This window comes from Scyliorhinus torazame, chromosome 15, assembly GCF_047496885.1.
Source record: "Scyliorhinus torazame isolate Kashiwa2021f chromosome 15, sScyTor2.1, whole genome shotgun sequence".
Taxonomy (NCBI): domain Eukaryota; kingdom Metazoa; phylum Chordata; class Chondrichthyes; order Carcharhiniformes; family Scyliorhinidae; genus Scyliorhinus; species Scyliorhinus torazame.
This window is the reverse complement of record NC_092721.1, coordinates 3,965,603-3,982,866: the sequence shown is the minus strand read 5'-3', so window position 1 is coordinate 3,982,866 and position 17,264 is coordinate 3,965,603. Positions and strand designations below refer to the sequence as shown.

The window sequence follows — 17,264 nt, the reverse complement described above, 5'->3', positions numbered from 1 at the left end:
CTGTGATTCTCCGCCCACACTGGGGGAATTTCCGACGGGGAGGTTCACTTGTGCTTTTAAAAATAGAGAAACAGGCGGCGTGACTGATGAGGGATAGATTGGAGGTGGGACACAGAGGCGCGACCATGGGTGGCCAGGCTGGACTATGGCCGGGCAGCCCTGCCCTGGTCCTCGGCCACTGCCTGCACAGATTTCTCCAGACCTTGAACATGTTGATCCCGAGCTGAAACCCTCGCCCCCAAGGTCTCCACTGTGGACGCCACCCATGCAGTGTTGGCCTGGGTGGCATGCATGGCCGGCACCACCACCTGCTCCTGCACAGGGTTGGACTCCTCCACATGTGCCTGCAGGTGCTGGATGTTCACCGGCAACCCCTCATGTAGTCCCTGGCTCTGTGACTGCATCTCCACAATCGAAGGGACCGTCCGTTCCAGAAGCCCGAAACCTGTCTGGACAGCAGCTAGTCACTGGGGTTGGCCCACCCTCCGACCATCCGTCCGTCCCCTCGGGAGTTGCTACCTCCAACTGCTGTAACGGAGCAGCTGTGTGGTGAGCACCAGAGAGTGTCCCAGCAGCCACCACTAACATGCCCAACCGAGGTGAGTGCCTTTGGGATGGTGAAGTGTCTTGGAGAAGCTGTGACGGGAAATCAGTTATCCTTGGACTCGTGCTCTGGTGTAACCTGGGTCTCGGGTTGATGGCTCCCCTCTGTGTCGGTGTTCTCTGTTGCTAACTTTTGGTTGGCTCTTAAATGTTGCCCGTTGTATCTTTATTTAATTTGCTCTGTTTCTATAACCTTTGCTCTAGAGTCGCCAGGTATCTTTGTGATACTGCCACGAGGTTCAAGTTCAAGTACTGATCAATAACTCAACACACCAATTAGTAAGATTCAAATCAAAACACATTTATTATACACAGTAAATCACTACTCATGCATAAACTCTACTTTCTAGACTATTCTCTATCACTAAAAGGCCTATACTTAGCTTCGTAATTGGCCCACCAGGTCAGGGGAACAAATGGCTTTTCGTTCGATCTGAGTCTGCTGGATTCAAAAGCTGGTATGGACTGGTAGCGAGGAGCACCCATCTCGTAGTGTGCGTTCACTGGAGATTTACTGGGTTGATGCGGCAGCTTAGACAGTTCACTCTCAAGGGTTGATTCGAGTTGCTGAGTGACCCTGCCAAGAAGACCGATTTGAACTTGGGGGCTTTACTTTATAGTCCCCAGGGGCTTCCCGCCGTTCGGATCACTTGGATTGATTTCTCCAAGACTGGACTTGTTCCCTGATCGCTGGGCGGTCCCTGAGTGTCCGTCGGCCTTCCTTTGTCTTGGCTCCTGCTGGCGCCGAGGAGTCTGACTTGGCCTTATTCACCTTAAATGTTTTGATTGTTCCTGGGGATCGCTCATTACTATGCAGATGGCTGCTGGTTTCAGTGCTGTCTGGGCTTTTGCAATTTCTAATACACAGGATTTCTGCACTTGCTAGTTTTTGCCTGTGTTGGCTGAATTTCCATGTAGTCTTTGCGGACCTCCATTTTAAGTCGGGAAGTGGCCAACCCAGGTGGCTACATCTCATCGCTGGTCAGCACCTGGGGTTCTGGCTGGGGGCGGCAGCAGGGGACACCAGAACGGCCGCCCCATCACCAGCAGCTCCTACAAGACACAAGACAAGACACATGATTAGACGGGTGGGAGTGGGGTGTGTGTAGAGCAGAGGTGAAGGGCTGGTGTGGGAGTGAGGGTGGTGTGGGCAGGAGGGGGGGGGGGGGGGGGTGTTGACGCATGTGTCACGGGGAGCCACGACTCGCGGGGTCTCACTTCTTACCCTCTCGCCGATCTCCACCCCGGCGACTGCCCTTTTCTCGGGTCCGTCGACCATGTCCAGGGCCCTCTGCTCTGCCGCAGTGGGGGCGCAAATCCGGGGGTTGCCCTCCAGTCTTCTGCACCTGGCGGTTATGGGCGGCCTTCTAGAAGTGGGTTAGCAGAAATTGCGCGGTGTTTGGACAGTACGACGCATGCAGCCCAGGGGGTGGGTAGCTGGTGGCTTCAGTGCCAGGGCACTCGGCCATGGCGGCCGATATGGGTGCCGGCATGTGGTGCAGGGTGGGGTTTCGGATGCATTCCAGGTGGGGGGGGTTATGGGGGTGTGGGTAGGGGGGTTGGTGCCAGCAGCACAGTGCTGCCTAGTCACCCTAGCCGCCCTGAGGAGGTCATGCAACTTCTAATGGCACTGCTGGCCGTTCTGGACTACGTTGCCCACGGCACTTGCAGCCTCTGCCACCTGTGCCCAGGCAAGGCAAACGGCGGTGGCTGATAGGATGGCGTTTAGCAGGGTGTCAAACTCAAGTGTCCGTAAAACGGAGTGCCGCCCTCTTCGCTGCCATCCTGTTGGCTGGGATGGTGTGTGTGGGGAGTGAAGAGTGTCAATCGTGAATCCGGCACCGTTTCTCATTGGAATCGATTGTGTGCCACGTGGTAGCCAGTGCTAGCCCCTCAATGGTCGTTGAATCGGCCCAGGTGCGGCGGCAGCTTTGCTGTCGTAGAACTCCACTAATCCGCTAGTGGTCAATGATGCACCGTCAATTGCCACGAGATGAGAATGGTGAAACAATCAAGGCTTTATTGCACAAGATGTTGTGCCTCCTGCAGCTGGAACCAGAATGGGAGCAGCGCAGGACAGCATATACTTTTATACGTCGCCTGTTGGGAGGAGCCAGTAGGCTGGGATTTATTGTGGTACCTGTGATACAGTGGCAGTACAGCAATACATGCAATGTGTTACCAGTGGTGTTTACCACATTCACCCCCTGTTTAGAAAAAGAGTCCGGTGGGGGTGAAGAAAACATTACAGATTGAGTCGGTCGGAGGCTCTGACCCTCCGCTGCGTTCGCCTCAGTCCTGGTGGTGGTGTGGGCGCCAATGTGGTCACCTGCGACTCCGGGAACGTGTTGTTCTCTCCTTCGTCACCCCTGAGTGGATCCAGTGGGGGCTGGATCCTGCTGGGGTGGGGGCTGCGGTGAGGTTCGCTGGTGGGAGGGTGGGTGGCGCAGGGGTGAACGAGGCAACCCGGGGGGGGAGGAGCGGTATCAGGTCGGGGTTTGTGGGTGGGGACTCAGCGGGTGCCAGGTCCCGGAGGAAGACTGTCCTGTCACCCGTCGGGGTGTGTTACGTAGGCGTACTGTGGGTTTGCATGGAGGAGGTGGACTTTCTCAACCAAGGGGTTTGATTTATGGCTCCGCACATGCTTCCGGAGGAGGACGGGTCCAGGAACTGTCAGCCATGTTGGGAGCGAAACCCGGAGGTGGACTTCCTAGGGAAGGCAAACACACGTTCGTCAGGGGTCTCATTAGTAGCGGTGCACAGGAGCGACTGGATGGAGTGGAGCGCTTCGGGGAGGACCTCCTGCCAGCAGGAGACCAGGAGAGTTTTAGACCGAAGGGTCAGCAGGATGGCCTTCCAGACCGTCCCGTTCTCCCTCTCCACCTGCACATTTCCCCGGGGGTTGTACCTGGTCGTCCTGCTCGAGGCAATGCCCTTGCTGAGCAGGAAGTGACGCAGCTCGTCACTCATGAAGGAGGATCCCCGATAACTGGATGTAGGTGGGGAAACCGAACAGGGTGAAGATACTCTGCAGGGCCTTGATGACCGTGGCAGAAGTCATGTCGGGGCATGGGATGGCGAGAGGGAAACGGGAGTACTCATCAATTACGTTGAGGAAGTACACGTTGCGGTCGGTGGAGGGGAGGGGCCCTTTGAAGTCCATTCTGAGGCGCTCAAAGGGGCGGGAGGCCTTCACCAGGTGCGCTCTATCTGGCCGGTAGAAGTGCGCCTTGCACTCGGCGCAGACCTGGCAGTCTCTGGTTACGGTCCTGACCTCCTCAATGGAGTAGGGCAGGTTGCGGGCCTTGACAAAACAGAAGAACCGGGTGACCCCCCGGGTAGCAGAGGTCATTGTGGAGAGCCCGGAGTCGGTCCACTTGTGCGCGGGACAGGGCATCTGGGGGCTCATTGAACTTCCCGGGGCTATACAAGATCTCATAGTTATAGGTAGGGAGCTCGATCCTCCACCTCAAGATCTTGTCGTTTTTGATCTTGCCCCGCTGCGTATTGTTAAACATGAAGACAATCGACCGTTGGTCAGTGAGGAGAGTGAATCTCCTGCCGGCCAGGTAATGCTGCCAATGTCTCAGAGCTTCCACAATGGCTCGGGCCTCCTTTTCGACAGAGGAGTGTCAAATTTCGGAGGCATGGAGGGTGTGGCAAAAGAAAGCCACGGGTCTGCCCGCCTGGTTGAGGGTGGTGGCCAGAGCCACGTCTGATGCATCGCTGTCCACCTGAAAGGGGAGGGTCTCGTCGACTGTGTGCATCGTGGCCTTGGCGATGTCCGCCTTGATGTGGTTGAAGGCCTGGCGGGCCTCAGTCGCCAGGGGAAAAACTGTGGACTTGATGAGTGGGTGGGTCTTGTCCGCATAATTAGGGACCCACTGGGCGTAATATGAGAAAAACCCCAGGCATTGATTCAGGGCCTTGGGCAGTGGGGGAGAGGGAGTTCCATGAGTGGGCGCATGCGGTCGGGGTCGGGCCCTAGGATTCCACTTTCCACTATGTAGCCAAGGATGGCAAAGCGGTTGGTGCGGAACATGCATTTCTCCTTATTGTAGGTGAGGTTAAGGAGTTTGGCGCTATGGAGGAATTTTTGGAGGTTTGCGCCGTGGTCCTGCTGATCGTGGCCGCAGATGGTGACATTATCTAGGTACGGGAATGTGGCCTGCAGCTCCTACTGGTCAACCATTCGGTCCATCTCTTGCTGGAAGACCGAGACCCCATTGGTGACGCTGAAGGGAAGTCTGAGGAAATGATAGAGGCGGCCATCTGCTTCGAACGCAGTGTATTGGCTGTCCTCCGGGCGGATGGAGAGCTGGTAGTAGGCGGACTTCAACTCTACTGTGGAGAAGACTCGATACTGCGCAATCTGATTGACCATGTCAGATATGCGTGGGAGGGGGTACGCGTCCAGCTGCGTGTACCGTTTGATGGTCTGACTGTAGTCAATGACCACCTGTGCTTCTCCCCATTCTTCACTACCACCACTTGAGCTCTCCAGGGGCTGTGACTGGCCTCAATGATCCCCTCCCGCAGAAGCCGTTGGGACTTCCGACCTGTCCTGGGCACTGTACCGTCTGCTCCTAGTGGCGACGGGCTTGCAGTCCGGGGTGAGGTTTGCAAAAAGTAAAGGTGGATCGACCTTGAGGGTCGTGAGGCCGCAGACGGTGAGGGGGGGCACGGGTCCGCAGAATTTACAGGGCACTGCAGAGATGGGGGAGGACGTAGAGCCTGAAGTTGCTGTACTCTATGCCCTGAACGGTGAGGGCCGCGACACAGTACCCCCGGATTGGGTGACGGGGAGTACCGGGAGGGAGCAGCGCCTTACCGTAGCAGGGTGGATGAAACTCTCTGTGCTCCTGGAGTCAAAGAGGCAGGTCGTCTCGTGCCCGTTGATCTTTACCGTCGTCGTAGCGGTCGCGAGGTTACGGGGCCGAGACTGATCCAGGGTGATGGAGGCGAGCTGCGGAAGATGTTGGGAGGTCCCGGGCTGATCAGCGGTGGCGGAGGTATCAGCGGGCAGCGAACGGCCAGTCGCGCGGGGGTCCTGAGGCGCGGTCCAAAATAACGGCGAAGGTGGCGCCGCCCATGGGGCGCACACGGCGGGCGGCATCAAAGATGGCATCAAAGCCGCACGTGGCTTGTGGTAGAGAAGATGGCGCCCCTAAATCACACGTGGGGGGTGTAGCAATGCCAGGCCTGGAAACAGCGGCGACCGACCGAGCCTGGCAAACTGAAATGAAGTGGCCCTTCTTCCCATACCCATTGCAGGTTGCACCCCGCGCAGGGCAGCGCTGCCTGGGATGTTTGCTCTGGCCACAAAAATAACATTTGGGCCCCCCAAGTTGGCTGGCTGCCACGCGGCGCAGGCTTGCGGTGTACTCGAGTTGGCAGCTGGTGGGGCCCATGATGCCCACGAGGGTGCCGCGCGGTCGGGGGTGTCGGCCTCCAGATTACGGGAGGCCGCTTCTAGGGAATTAGCAAGCTGCCTAGTCTCTGCAAGATCGAGCGTACCCCTCTCCAATAGTCGCTGGCGAACGTACGTAGACTTAATGCCCGTGACATAAGCGTCTCTGATTAGTATTTTGGTGTGTTGGACTGCCGAAACTGCCGGGCAGTCACAGTTCCTACCGAGAATCTGTAGAGCCGGCATGAAATTGTCCAGAATCTCCCCCGGGAGTTGCCGTCTCGTGGCCAGGAGGTGCCTGGCGTACACTTGATTTACCGACTTAATGTAGTGTCCCTTTAGTAGCGTCATCGCTTCTGTGTAGGTGGGCGCATCCCGGATGAGGGGGAAAACCTTGAGGGCTCACCCGTGAGTCGAGGACTTGGAGCTTCTGTGGGTCCGAGAGTTCTTCAGTGGCTGCTCTGAGGTACCCTTCAAAGCAGGCTAGCCAGTGCTCGAAGATGGATGTGGCGTTGGCTGCGTGAGGGCTCAGCTCCAGGCGATCTGGCTTGATGAAGATGTTCATCTTTTAAAATCTTGTGCAATAAATTGATGTACCGTCAATTACCACGAGACGAGAATGGTGAAACAATCGAGGCTTCATTGCACAAGATGTTGTGCCTCCTGCAGCTGGAACCAGAATGGGAGCAGCACAGGAGAGCGTACACTTTTATACGCCGCCTGCTGGGAGGAGCCAGCAGGCTGGGATTTACTGTGGTACCTGTAATACACAGGCAGTACCGTAATACATGCAATGTGTTACCAGTGGTGTTTACCACAGTGAACACTTTGGGCTGGAGTCTCCGATTTGAAGACTAAGTGCTGACGGCGGCGTGGGAACAGTGGCACCGATCCTCCGCCTGGTGGGGGGCTAGCAGGCATGCAGCTTTAGCTGCAGATACTGCCGGAGAATTGCCAGGTCCGTGGCTGTGCATGCGCACGGTGGTGAAACATGGCGCCAGCCGCGTACGGACCTAACCTGCCAAAAACTGCCCCCCTTTGGCCAGACTCACCACCCCTGGACCACCAGTGCCCCCACTGCCCGCGGAATGGCTCTCACCCGACTGGCGGTGCTGGACTCCAGTCCGCAGTCGCCACACAGGGTTCCCCCCCAAAAATAGGATAAGTGTTAATGCTGTCGAGGACTCTGCCCATCGGCGGCGGAGCACAGGGGTGGGACTCGGGTGATGTTTTGGAGGGGGCGGAGCATCGCAAAAGCAGCCCCCCCCCCCCCCCGATTTCGGCGCAAATGGGGATTCTCTGGCTGATCGCCGAACGCGATTTTGGCGTCGGTGATCGGAGAATCCCGCTGCACATCTTTGTTTACAGATCTCTTCATGGCCTACCCCGCCCTATCGCAGTACTCTCCTCAAGCTCCTCAATCCGCAGGTTCATAGAATCATAGAATTTACAGTGCAGAAGGAGGCCATTCGGTCCATCGAGTCTGCACTGGCCCTTGGAAGCAGCACCTCACCCAAGCCCACATCTCCACTCTATCCCCGTAACCCCACCTAACCTTTTTGGACACTAAGGGCAATTTATCATTGGCCAATCCATCTAACCTGCACATCTTTGGACTGTGGGAGGAAACCGGAGCACCCGGAGGAAACCCACACAGACACGGGGAGAACGTGCAGACTCCACACAGACTGTGACCCAAGCCGGGAATCGAACCTGGGACCCTGGAGCTGTGAAGCAACAGTGCTAACCATTGTGCTACTGTTCCTAAATTAGCTATTAAGCCAATTTGTATTTTTCTGTTCGAGAAACCAGTAGACGTGTTTCAAAAAAATAAAGAAATGACTTGATGGATATGGACTCAGATCGGTGAACAGATTGGGGAATATGCCGAGATATTGCCCAAGGATGTGCAGGTTGGGGTGGATTGGCCATGCTAAAATTGTCCCTTACAGTCCAGGTATGTGTGGGTTAAGTTAGGGTGATAGATCGGTGGTGGACGGGATGTGTTCATGGGGTGAGTGCTCTTTCGGAAGGTCGGTTCAGACCTGATGGGCCGAACAGCCTCCTTTTGCACCGTAGAGTTCTTGATTCTATCAATAACTTGAGTGATATGACAGCGTGAAGAAAGACCTGTGTGTAGATAGAATGTGAGATGGCAGGACAGAGAGATTTACAGTTTTACTATTTGTCACAACGGATCTCTTGCCCAAATCGTTACTGATTGAATGCTAGGCACTCAATCAGTTACAGTAATCAGTATTAAAAATCTCAGTTAAATGGACTGGATGATGCGATTCGAAGCCAGTGATTTCACCTCGGGCATTGATACAGGGACATATTAATAAGTGTTCTACTGGTCTCTGACAAGCTCTGCATGTCTGTGGGGCATAATCTGCAGTAACCTCCCCCACCTCCGAGCAGGAGACCTCCTTGCCTCATGGACCAAATACCCCCTCTCAGGACAACCCTCAACCCCCAACTACCCCTGTTGGCCCATCAGAATGTCCAGAATCCCTTTCCCCAACTGCTGCTGCCCCCCCCCCCCCGAACCCATCCCCACAAAACTGGCCAAACCTCCCCGACATCCCCCAACTGCCCAAGCATTGAACTCTGAAGCCCTCAATGGGAGGTGCACTGCATTGCCCGTTTCTCACCAAGCCTGTCTCGTCAGTTCAGACACGATTGGAAACATTTCAAGATGAAATGTAGACGTGGAGCGGCAATCCCACTGTTTCCAATGTAGACGCGGAGTGACAATCTCACTGTTTCCAATGTAGACGCGGAGTGACAATCTCACTGTTTCCACTCCCAGGGATTTAGGCCCGATAACTCTGCCTCTTTAATATCATTGGGTAATCTGTGTACTTTCTTTAACAGATCAATGAATGTATTCCTGATAGTATACTTGTGCATATTGATCAGTAAAGCTTTGATAACCACAATCATGAAATACATGTGGCAAAATGAGTCTGTTCGAGATGAGCCTTGGTTTAACATGAAAACGCAGACAGAACGGCGAAGGAACAAGGTAAATTAGAGATCAAGAGTGCTTTCGGTCCTTTGTAAATATTCATTGCATTTACGAACAACCCCATTACCCCCTCTCTAAAACCCCCACTCCCCCATCATCCCCACCACCCCCACTCCCCCATCACCCCCACTACCCCATCACCCCCACTACCCCATCACCCCCACTACCCCATCACCCCCACTACCCCATCGCCCCCACTACCCCATCGCTCCCACTACCCCATCGCTCCCACTACCCCATCGCCCCCACTACCCCATCGCCCCCACTACCCCATCGCCCCCACTACCCCATCGCCCCCACTACCCCATCGCCCCCACTACCCCATCGCCCCCACTACCCCATCGCCCCCACTACCCCATCGCCCCCACTACCCCATCGCCCCCACTACCCCATCGCCCCCACTACCCCATCGCCCCCACTACCCCATCGCCCCCACTACCCCATCGCCCCCACTACCCCATCGCCCCCACTACCCCATCGCCCCCACTACCCCATCGCCCCCACTACCCCATCGCCCCCACTACCCCATCGCCCCCACTACCCCATCGCCCCCACTACCCCATCGCCCCCACTGCCCCATCGCCCCCACCGCCCCATCGCCCCCACCGCCCCATCGCCCCCACCGCCCCATCGCCCCCACCGCCCCATCGCCCCCACCGCCCCATCGCCCCCACCGCCCCATCGCCCCCACCGCCCCACCGCCCCATCGCCCCCACCGCCCCATCGCCCCCACCGCCCCATCGCCCCCACCGCCCCATCGCCCCCACCGCCCCATCGCCCCCACCGCCCCATCGCCCCCACCGCCCCATCGCCCCCACCGCCCCATCGCCCCCACCGCCCCATCGCCCCCACCGCCCCATCGCCCCCACCGCCCCATCGCCCCCACCGCCCCATCGCCCCCACCGCCCCATCGCCCCCACCGCCCCATCGCCCCCACCGCCCCATCGCCCCCACCGCCCCATTGCCCCCACCGCCCCCACCGCCCCATCGCCCCCATCGCCCCCCACCGCCCCATCGCCCCCACCGCCCCACCGCCCCCACCGCCCCACCGCCCCACCGCCCCATCGCCCCCACCGCCCCATCGCCCCCACCGCCCCATCGCCCCCACCGCCCCACCGCCCCATCGCCCCCACCGCCCCATCGCCCCCACCGCCCCATCGCCCCCACCGCCCCATCGCCCCCACCGCCCCCACCGCCCCATCGCCCCCACCGCCCCATCGCCCCCATCGCCCCCACCGCCCCATCGCCCCCACCGCCCCATCGCCCCCACCGCCCCATCGCCCCCATCGCCCCCACCGCCCCATCGCCCCCACCGCCCCATCGCCCCCACCGCCCCATCGCCCCCACCGCCCCATCGCCCCCACCGCCCCACCGCACCCACCGCCCCCATCGCCCCCACCTCCCCCACCGCCCCCACCTCCCCCACCGCTCCCCCATCACCCCTACTCCCCCACCACCCCCACTCCCCCATCACCCCCACTCCCCCATCACCCCCACTCCCCCATCACCCCCACTCCCCCATCACCCCCACTCCCCCATCACCCCCACTCCCCCATCTCCCCCACCACTCCCCCATCTCCCCCACCACTCCCCCATCTCCCCCACCACTCCCCCATCTCCCCCACCACTCCCCCATCTCCCCCACCACTCCCCCACTCCCCCATCACCCCCACTCCCCCATCACCCCCACTCCCCCATCACCTCCACTCCCCCATCACCCCCACTCCAAATCGCCCCCACCGACCCCACCGCCCCCACGACCCCATCACCTCCTCCCCTGACTTGACACTCTCATTGCCACTGCATCTGTCGGAGGTGTCGAGGTGAATCGTGCAGCATTCTCCTTATCTTGGAATCAGCATAATTCCAGTAAAGGTATGACTTGCCTGTACAACAAAAGCAGCAGATGGAAGACCGATATAAGACCAATGGTTTACCAAATGGGCAAGTAGGTGCCAGCCATTACTCAGTACCATCAGCGCTAAAGGGAGCCTTGGCCATTGCTGGTTTTGCACTTGGGGCTTGAGGAATTGAGGGGCACTGGGTCACAGTGAGGGGCCTGATGAGGGGATTGGGGATTGAGAGGCCCCAGAGGGAGGGTCACACCTTGGGTCGGGAGTTGGGTGGTGCCATTAAGGAGAGAGCCTACCACCAACCCATGATTGGGACCTTGTTGGGCTGGGCATTTGGCGTGGACCTTTCCTGCCATCTGCTAAATGCCAGTCGTGGGGCATCAATTGCTGGTAAAATTGTGGTGGAGGCAGAAGCAGGTTGGTCAGCACTTCACCTGCTGGATTTAATGAGCCCCCCCACCACCTTCAGATTCAGTGGTGGGGGAACATAAAATCCAACCCATTGACGTAGCGATTGATAAGGTGCAGAACTACATTGGTTTTAAATTATGTTTTTGCCTAATTTATTGAGAGGAGAAATCTCATATTTCCTTTTTGCTTTTTCCTAGTTCCTGTCATCATTCACAGATTTCCTGGCCTTTATGGTCCTCTTCAATTATATCATTCCGGTCTCCATGTACGTCACTGTGGAAATGCAAAAGTTTCTAGGCTCCTATTTCATTTCTTGGGATGAGGACATGTTTGACGATGAAACTTGTGAGGGGCCAATCGTGAACACGTCGGACCTGAATGAAGAATTGGGGCAGGTTGGTGGATTTAATCACCTCAGAGTGGAGTTACCAGTTCGGACCTAAAATGGGTGGTGATCTGTGATTCCGAGGCTAAGGGAGGGCCCAGATGTGGGCGAGGGAGCCAGAAATGTGAGAGGGCAAAGATGGAGGGGTGAATGGAGGTCAGGGATGAGGGGTTGTGTGAGGATAGGAGTGTGATTGGGGGTGGGGGATGTTGAAGGGGGTGTGGAACACAGGGAATAACGGGATTGGTGAGAGTAGGCTGCTGGGGACGGGGGGTTGAGTGAAGGTAAGGGTGGGGGCTGTACTGACATGGGGCGGAGTCTCTGCTTGTTGGGGGGTAGGGGCCTGAATCATGGGGGAACTGGAGGTACAGGGGGTGCTAGGAGTGAATGGTCAGGTTGCAGATGGGGTGCACTGCAAAGAGAGGAATTGGGAGCCTGTTCTGTGGGGAATGGTGGCTTCAGACTGCGGCATGCGGGTGAGGTCTACTGTGGGGGGGCTTTTCTGAGTGGAATGTGGGTGTATGTTCTGTGTGGGCAGTGACGGCTCCGTACTGTGAGGGAAGCTGGGGTGCTTGTGCTGCAAGGGCAGTGGGGGGAGGTCAGCCCTGTGAGGCTTTGGGAGGTTAAGTGCTTTGAGGGTAGTGGGGGATTTGTCCTTTGAGGTGATTGATGGGGGTGTGTGCTGCTGTGAGGGTGTGATTGGGGGGGAGGGGGGGGGGGGGGGAAGTGTCTGTGCTGTGAGGGTGTGTTGAGGGGCGGGGGTGTCTGTGCTGTGAGGGTGTTTTGAGGGGCGGGGGTGTCTGTGCTGTGAGGGTTTGTTGAGGGGCGGGGGTGTCTGTGCTGTGAGGGTGTTTTGAGGGGTGGGGGTGTCTGTGCTGTGAGGGTGTGATGGGGGGCGGGAGTGTCTGTGCTGTGAGGGTGTTTTGAGGGGCGGGGGTGTCTGTGCTGTGAGGGTGTGATGGGGGGCGGGAGTGTCTGTGCTGTGAGGGTGTTTTGAGGGGCGGGGGTGTCTGTGCTGTGAGGGTGTTTTGAGGGGCGGGGGTGTCTGTGCTGTGAGGGTGTGATGGGGGGGGTCTGTGCTGTGAGGGTGTGATGGGGGCGGGGGTGTCTGTGCTGTGAGGGTGTGATGGGGGGTCTGTGCTGTGAGGGTGTGATGGGGCGGGGGTGTCTGCTGTGAGGGTGTGATGGGGGCGGGGGTGTCTGCTGTGAGGGTGTGATTGGGGGGGGTCTGTGCTGTGAGGGTGTGATGGGGGCGGGGGGTCTGTGCTGTGAGGGTGTGATGGGGGCGGGGGGTCTGTGCTGTGAGGGTGTGATGGGGGGTGTCTGTGCTGTGAGGGTGTGTTGGGGGCGGTGGTGTCTGTGCTGTGAGGGTGTGATGGGGCGGGGGGTCAGTGCTGAGGGTGTGATGGGGGGGTCTGTGCTGTGAGGGTGTGATGGGGGGTGTCTGTGCTGTGAGGGTGTGATGGGGGGGTCTGTGCTGTGAGGGTGTGATGGGGGGTGTCTGTGCTGTGAGGGTGTGTTGGGGGCGGTGGTGTCTGTGCTGTGAGGGTGTGATGGGGCGGGGGGTCAGTGCTGAGGGTGTGATGGGGGGGTCTGTGCTGTGAGGGTGTGATGGGGGGTGTCTGTGCTGTGAGGGTGTGATGGGGGGTGTCTGTGCTGTGAGGGTGTGATGGGGGCGGGGGGTCTGTGCTGTGAGGGTGTGATGGGGGGTCTGTGCTGTGAGGGTGTGATGGGGGCGGGGGGTCTGTGCTGTGAGGGTGTGATGGGGGCGGGGGTGTCTGTGCTGTGAGGGTGTGATGGGAGGGGTGTCTGTGCTGTGAGGGTGTGATGGGGGCGGTGGTGTCTGTGCTGTGAGGGTGTGATGGGGCGGGGGTGTCTGCTGTGAGGGTGTGATTGGGGGGGGGTCTGTGCTGTGAGGGTGTGATGGGGGGGTGTCTGTGCTGTGAGGGTGTGATGGGGGGGGGTGTCTGTGCTGTGAGGGTGTGATGGGGGCGGGGGGTCTGTGCTGTGAGGGTGTGATGGGGGGTGTCTGTGCTGTGAGGGTGTGATGGGGGGGTCTGTGCTGTGAGGGTGTGATGGGGGCGGGGGTGTCTGTGCTGTGAGGGTGTGATGGGGGGGTCTGTGCTGTGAGGGTGTGATGGGGCGGGGGGGTCTGTGCTGTGAGGGTGTGATGGGTGAGCGGGTGTCTGTCATGCTCGATGTTGCGAAATGTTTATGAATCTGTTTTGCTCTGCCCTCCAGTGGTCCGTTTAAGGATTGCAGGTTAGGGAATTTTCAGGTTTGTTCAACACAGTTGTCCAGTGATCCTGTGCTCAAGGAGGCTCCGTTTCAGAGTCCGATACGGATTCCTGAGATTATGACATGACACTGAGATCCTTAAACTAATCAACACGATACACTTACCCTGACTGTGAGGAACCCGTTAGATTAACTGCTTCATGCTTAATTGTGTTGCAGCTTCTAATCGTGAAACTGATTTTGCTAATCATTTTCTGTATCTGTTACAGGTTGAATATGTTTTCACAGATAAAACAGGAACGCTGACTGAGAATAATATGGAGTTTATTGAGTGCTGCATCGATGGCCATGTGCATGTACAGCACTTTATATCTAATGGTCAAAGCTTTTACAGTAATGCAGCAATGGATTTCATTGATGCGCCTGCTGGAATAGCTGACCAGGTAAGGCTGCTGGAATAGCTGACCAGGTAAGGCTGTTATTTGGGACCAGACCTGAGGTAAATGTTAAGCTGGTAATATCAGATCATTTAGAAAGACATCGCAGCAGTTTTCTTGAATGCAAGATTTTTTAGCCCCACAATGGGGAAACTCCATTGATCAGCCGGCGAAACGGAGCATCCCGCCTCATGCTGAACCAGAAATGTGGCGGGACTGAGAATCCCGCCTCATGCTGAACCAGAAATGTGGCGGGACGGAGAATCCAGCCCCATGCCTTTGGAGTGGCCATGAAAATATTTAAGGCCACATTAAATCCTAGACTAGAGGCTCTGATAAAAAGCCTTTCTGATTACATATGATAGAAGTATGGTAGTAGGTTACATTTATGCTTGGCCATGTCAGCAAAGTAGGGTAGTAGACCTATTGGCAAATGGCGCACTGATCTGTCCTGCCATTGTTTCGTTGTCCATCATTCATTTGGTTGTGTTACTTCTAGGAAAGAAAGGAGCTGTTTTTTCGTGCACTGTGTCTTTGCCACACAGTCCAGGTTAAGAGAGAGGACCAGACTGATTGTCAGAAGCAGCACCAGGATGGGAGATCCTCAGTCTACATTTCCTCTTCGCCAGATGAGATTGCCCTGGTTGAAGGTGTAAAGAGGTACCAAACAACTTGAAATGGATCTATCCATGATCAGCTCCATTCTTAGCCTTAATCACCCCTATTTACATTCCTTTTGTCTTCTGTCCACAACATTTTTGTCTATCTCCACCTATCGTTGCCCCATCCAGCCCCCCCCCCCCCCCCCCCCTGTCAGTGGTAGACAGAGCTCAGCAATTTCACATCCAATGGATCAGATTGAGCTCTGCAGTCCTTTTTTTTTCTATAAATTTAGATTACCCAATTCATTTTTTCCAAATAAGGGGCAATTTAGCATGGCCAACCTGCACATCTTTGGGTTGTGGGGGTGAAACCCACGCAAACACGGGAAGAATGTGCAAACTCCACACGGAATGTGACCCAGAGCCGGGATCGAACCCGAGACCTCGGCGCCGTGAGGAAGAAGTGCTGCCCTTGTTAAATTATTTTTTGATGGATGTTTAGTGACTTTATTTGTTTTTTTGTTCACAGACATGGCTTCACCTTCCTGCAGGTAAAGGACAATTTTATGGAGCTTGAGAATCCAGAGGCTGAAGTTGAAAGGCAAGTCTGCTTGTGCTTAAGGCCAATTCGAGTCGGATGACAAATGCTGGCTTTTTAACAATGCTCACATCTCATGAAATCATTAAAAAAAAAAATGTCCTTCCAGCTTACAACTTGTTTTCCTGCTTTTCATTCTGTCCCAATCTTCCAGTTCGTAGACCTTGCTGATTTGTGAACATTCAACCAACATTTGAACTTGCCAGTGACTTTTCCTGATCATCCCACAATTATCAATTCCCTTTATTCACTCCTCTGGAATATATACCACTGAAATACGCATTCTGGACAATTAGCCTGTAGATGTGACAGCTCTGCCACCCATAATCAACATCCTGGGGGTTACCATTGATCATAAACTGAACTGGACTAGCCATATTAATACTGTGGCTACCAGGGCAGATCAAAGGCTAGAAATCCTCCGGAGAGTAACTCGCCTCCTGACCCCCCAAAGCCTGTCCATCATCTACATGGCACAAGTCAGGAGTGTGATGGAATACTCCCCACTTGCCTGTTAAGTAATGGGTTAAGAGACATTGCAATTAGTTGTCTCATTTATGTTAAGTATCCATTCATTGACACTGATATGTAAAGGGGCTTCAGGTGGTCTCTGTCAGGTGATGTATAGTTAGAGTTTTCTGCAAAGGCTGTTGGAATGAAATAAATGTGTGTTTGTGAAAAAGGAACAGAACTTTAGACTCTTCATATCACAGCAACTAAAACGTCTAACAATTGGTAGCAGAGGATGGTTGCTGTGTAAATGTGAAGGGTTGAAAGATACAACTTTTCAGATCAAACCAAGGAGTGAGTGAGAAAATAAAAGGGATATATGGCTGAACCGAGGATAAAGATGGCTGGATATGACTATCCTCCTTTACTTTCTGAAAGGGAATCGTACGACCAATGGAGAAGTGCAGTAGTTATGTGGACTAAAGTAACTGCTTTGGGGAAGAGAAAACAAGGTATGGCATTGGCTCTTTCTCTACCATATGGCAGTAAAATCCAAAAAGTGCTTTCTGAGCTGGAATTGGAAGAGTTAGACTCAGAAGAAGGTCTGGAGACTTTATTACATTATATGGATAAGATTTATAAGAAAGATGACTTGTTAAGTGCATATGAAGCATGGTCGGATTTTGATAAGTTCCGGAAAATGGAGGATATCTCCATGGAAGACTATATAATGGAATTTGGCAGACTATATAAAAGGCTGCAGAAACACAATCTGGAATTTCCACAGTCTGTGTTGGCCTTTAAATTACTTGACTGTGCTAGAGTGAGCAACATGGATAGGCTCCTGGTTTTGACAGGAGTTCAGTTTACTGATAAGGATACCTTATTCGAACAGATGACAAAAGCTTTACAAAAGTTTCTGGGGAAACATTCGATTCCGATGGCTCTGATGACCCAAATAGGTCAGCCTGCAATAAGGCAGAATATGGAAGATGCACTACGAACAGGATGGCAAAATCGTATGGCTACGAACAGGGCTCAAGACTATAGAAGGAGACCGAGACAAGGAAATGATGAAGACAGAAACCCAGTTAGAACCTACAATAGGAAGATAAACCCCAGAAATGCACGGGGCATGATAAATCGATGTTTTCGATGTGACTCTCAATACCATTATGCTTTCAACTGTCCAACTCATTATGATAGAGTGTTTGAAGCGACACATGACACGGAAGAGTCAGAACAC

At 55.5% G+C, this 17,264-nt stretch overlaps 1 protein-coding gene across 1 annotated transcript in view; it reads left to right on the top strand.

Moving 5' to 3' along the window:
• Positions 1-17,264, top strand: part of LOC140391742 (phospholipid-transporting ATPase IH-like) — a 250,203-nt gene that overhangs the window by 79,801 nt on the left and 153,138 nt on the right. Inside the window, exons 11-15 of the mRNA XM_072476552.1 lie at positions 8,891-9,041; positions 11,506-11,703; positions 14,201-14,374; positions 14,868-15,028; positions 15,500-15,571. Coding sequence (XP_072332653.1) covers positions 8,891-9,041; positions 11,506-11,703; positions 14,201-14,374; positions 14,868-15,028; positions 15,500-15,571 — 756 coding nt within the window. The remainder of the gene's footprint in view (positions 1-8,890; positions 9,042-11,505; positions 11,704-14,200; positions 14,375-14,867; positions 15,029-15,499; positions 15,572-17,264) is intronic.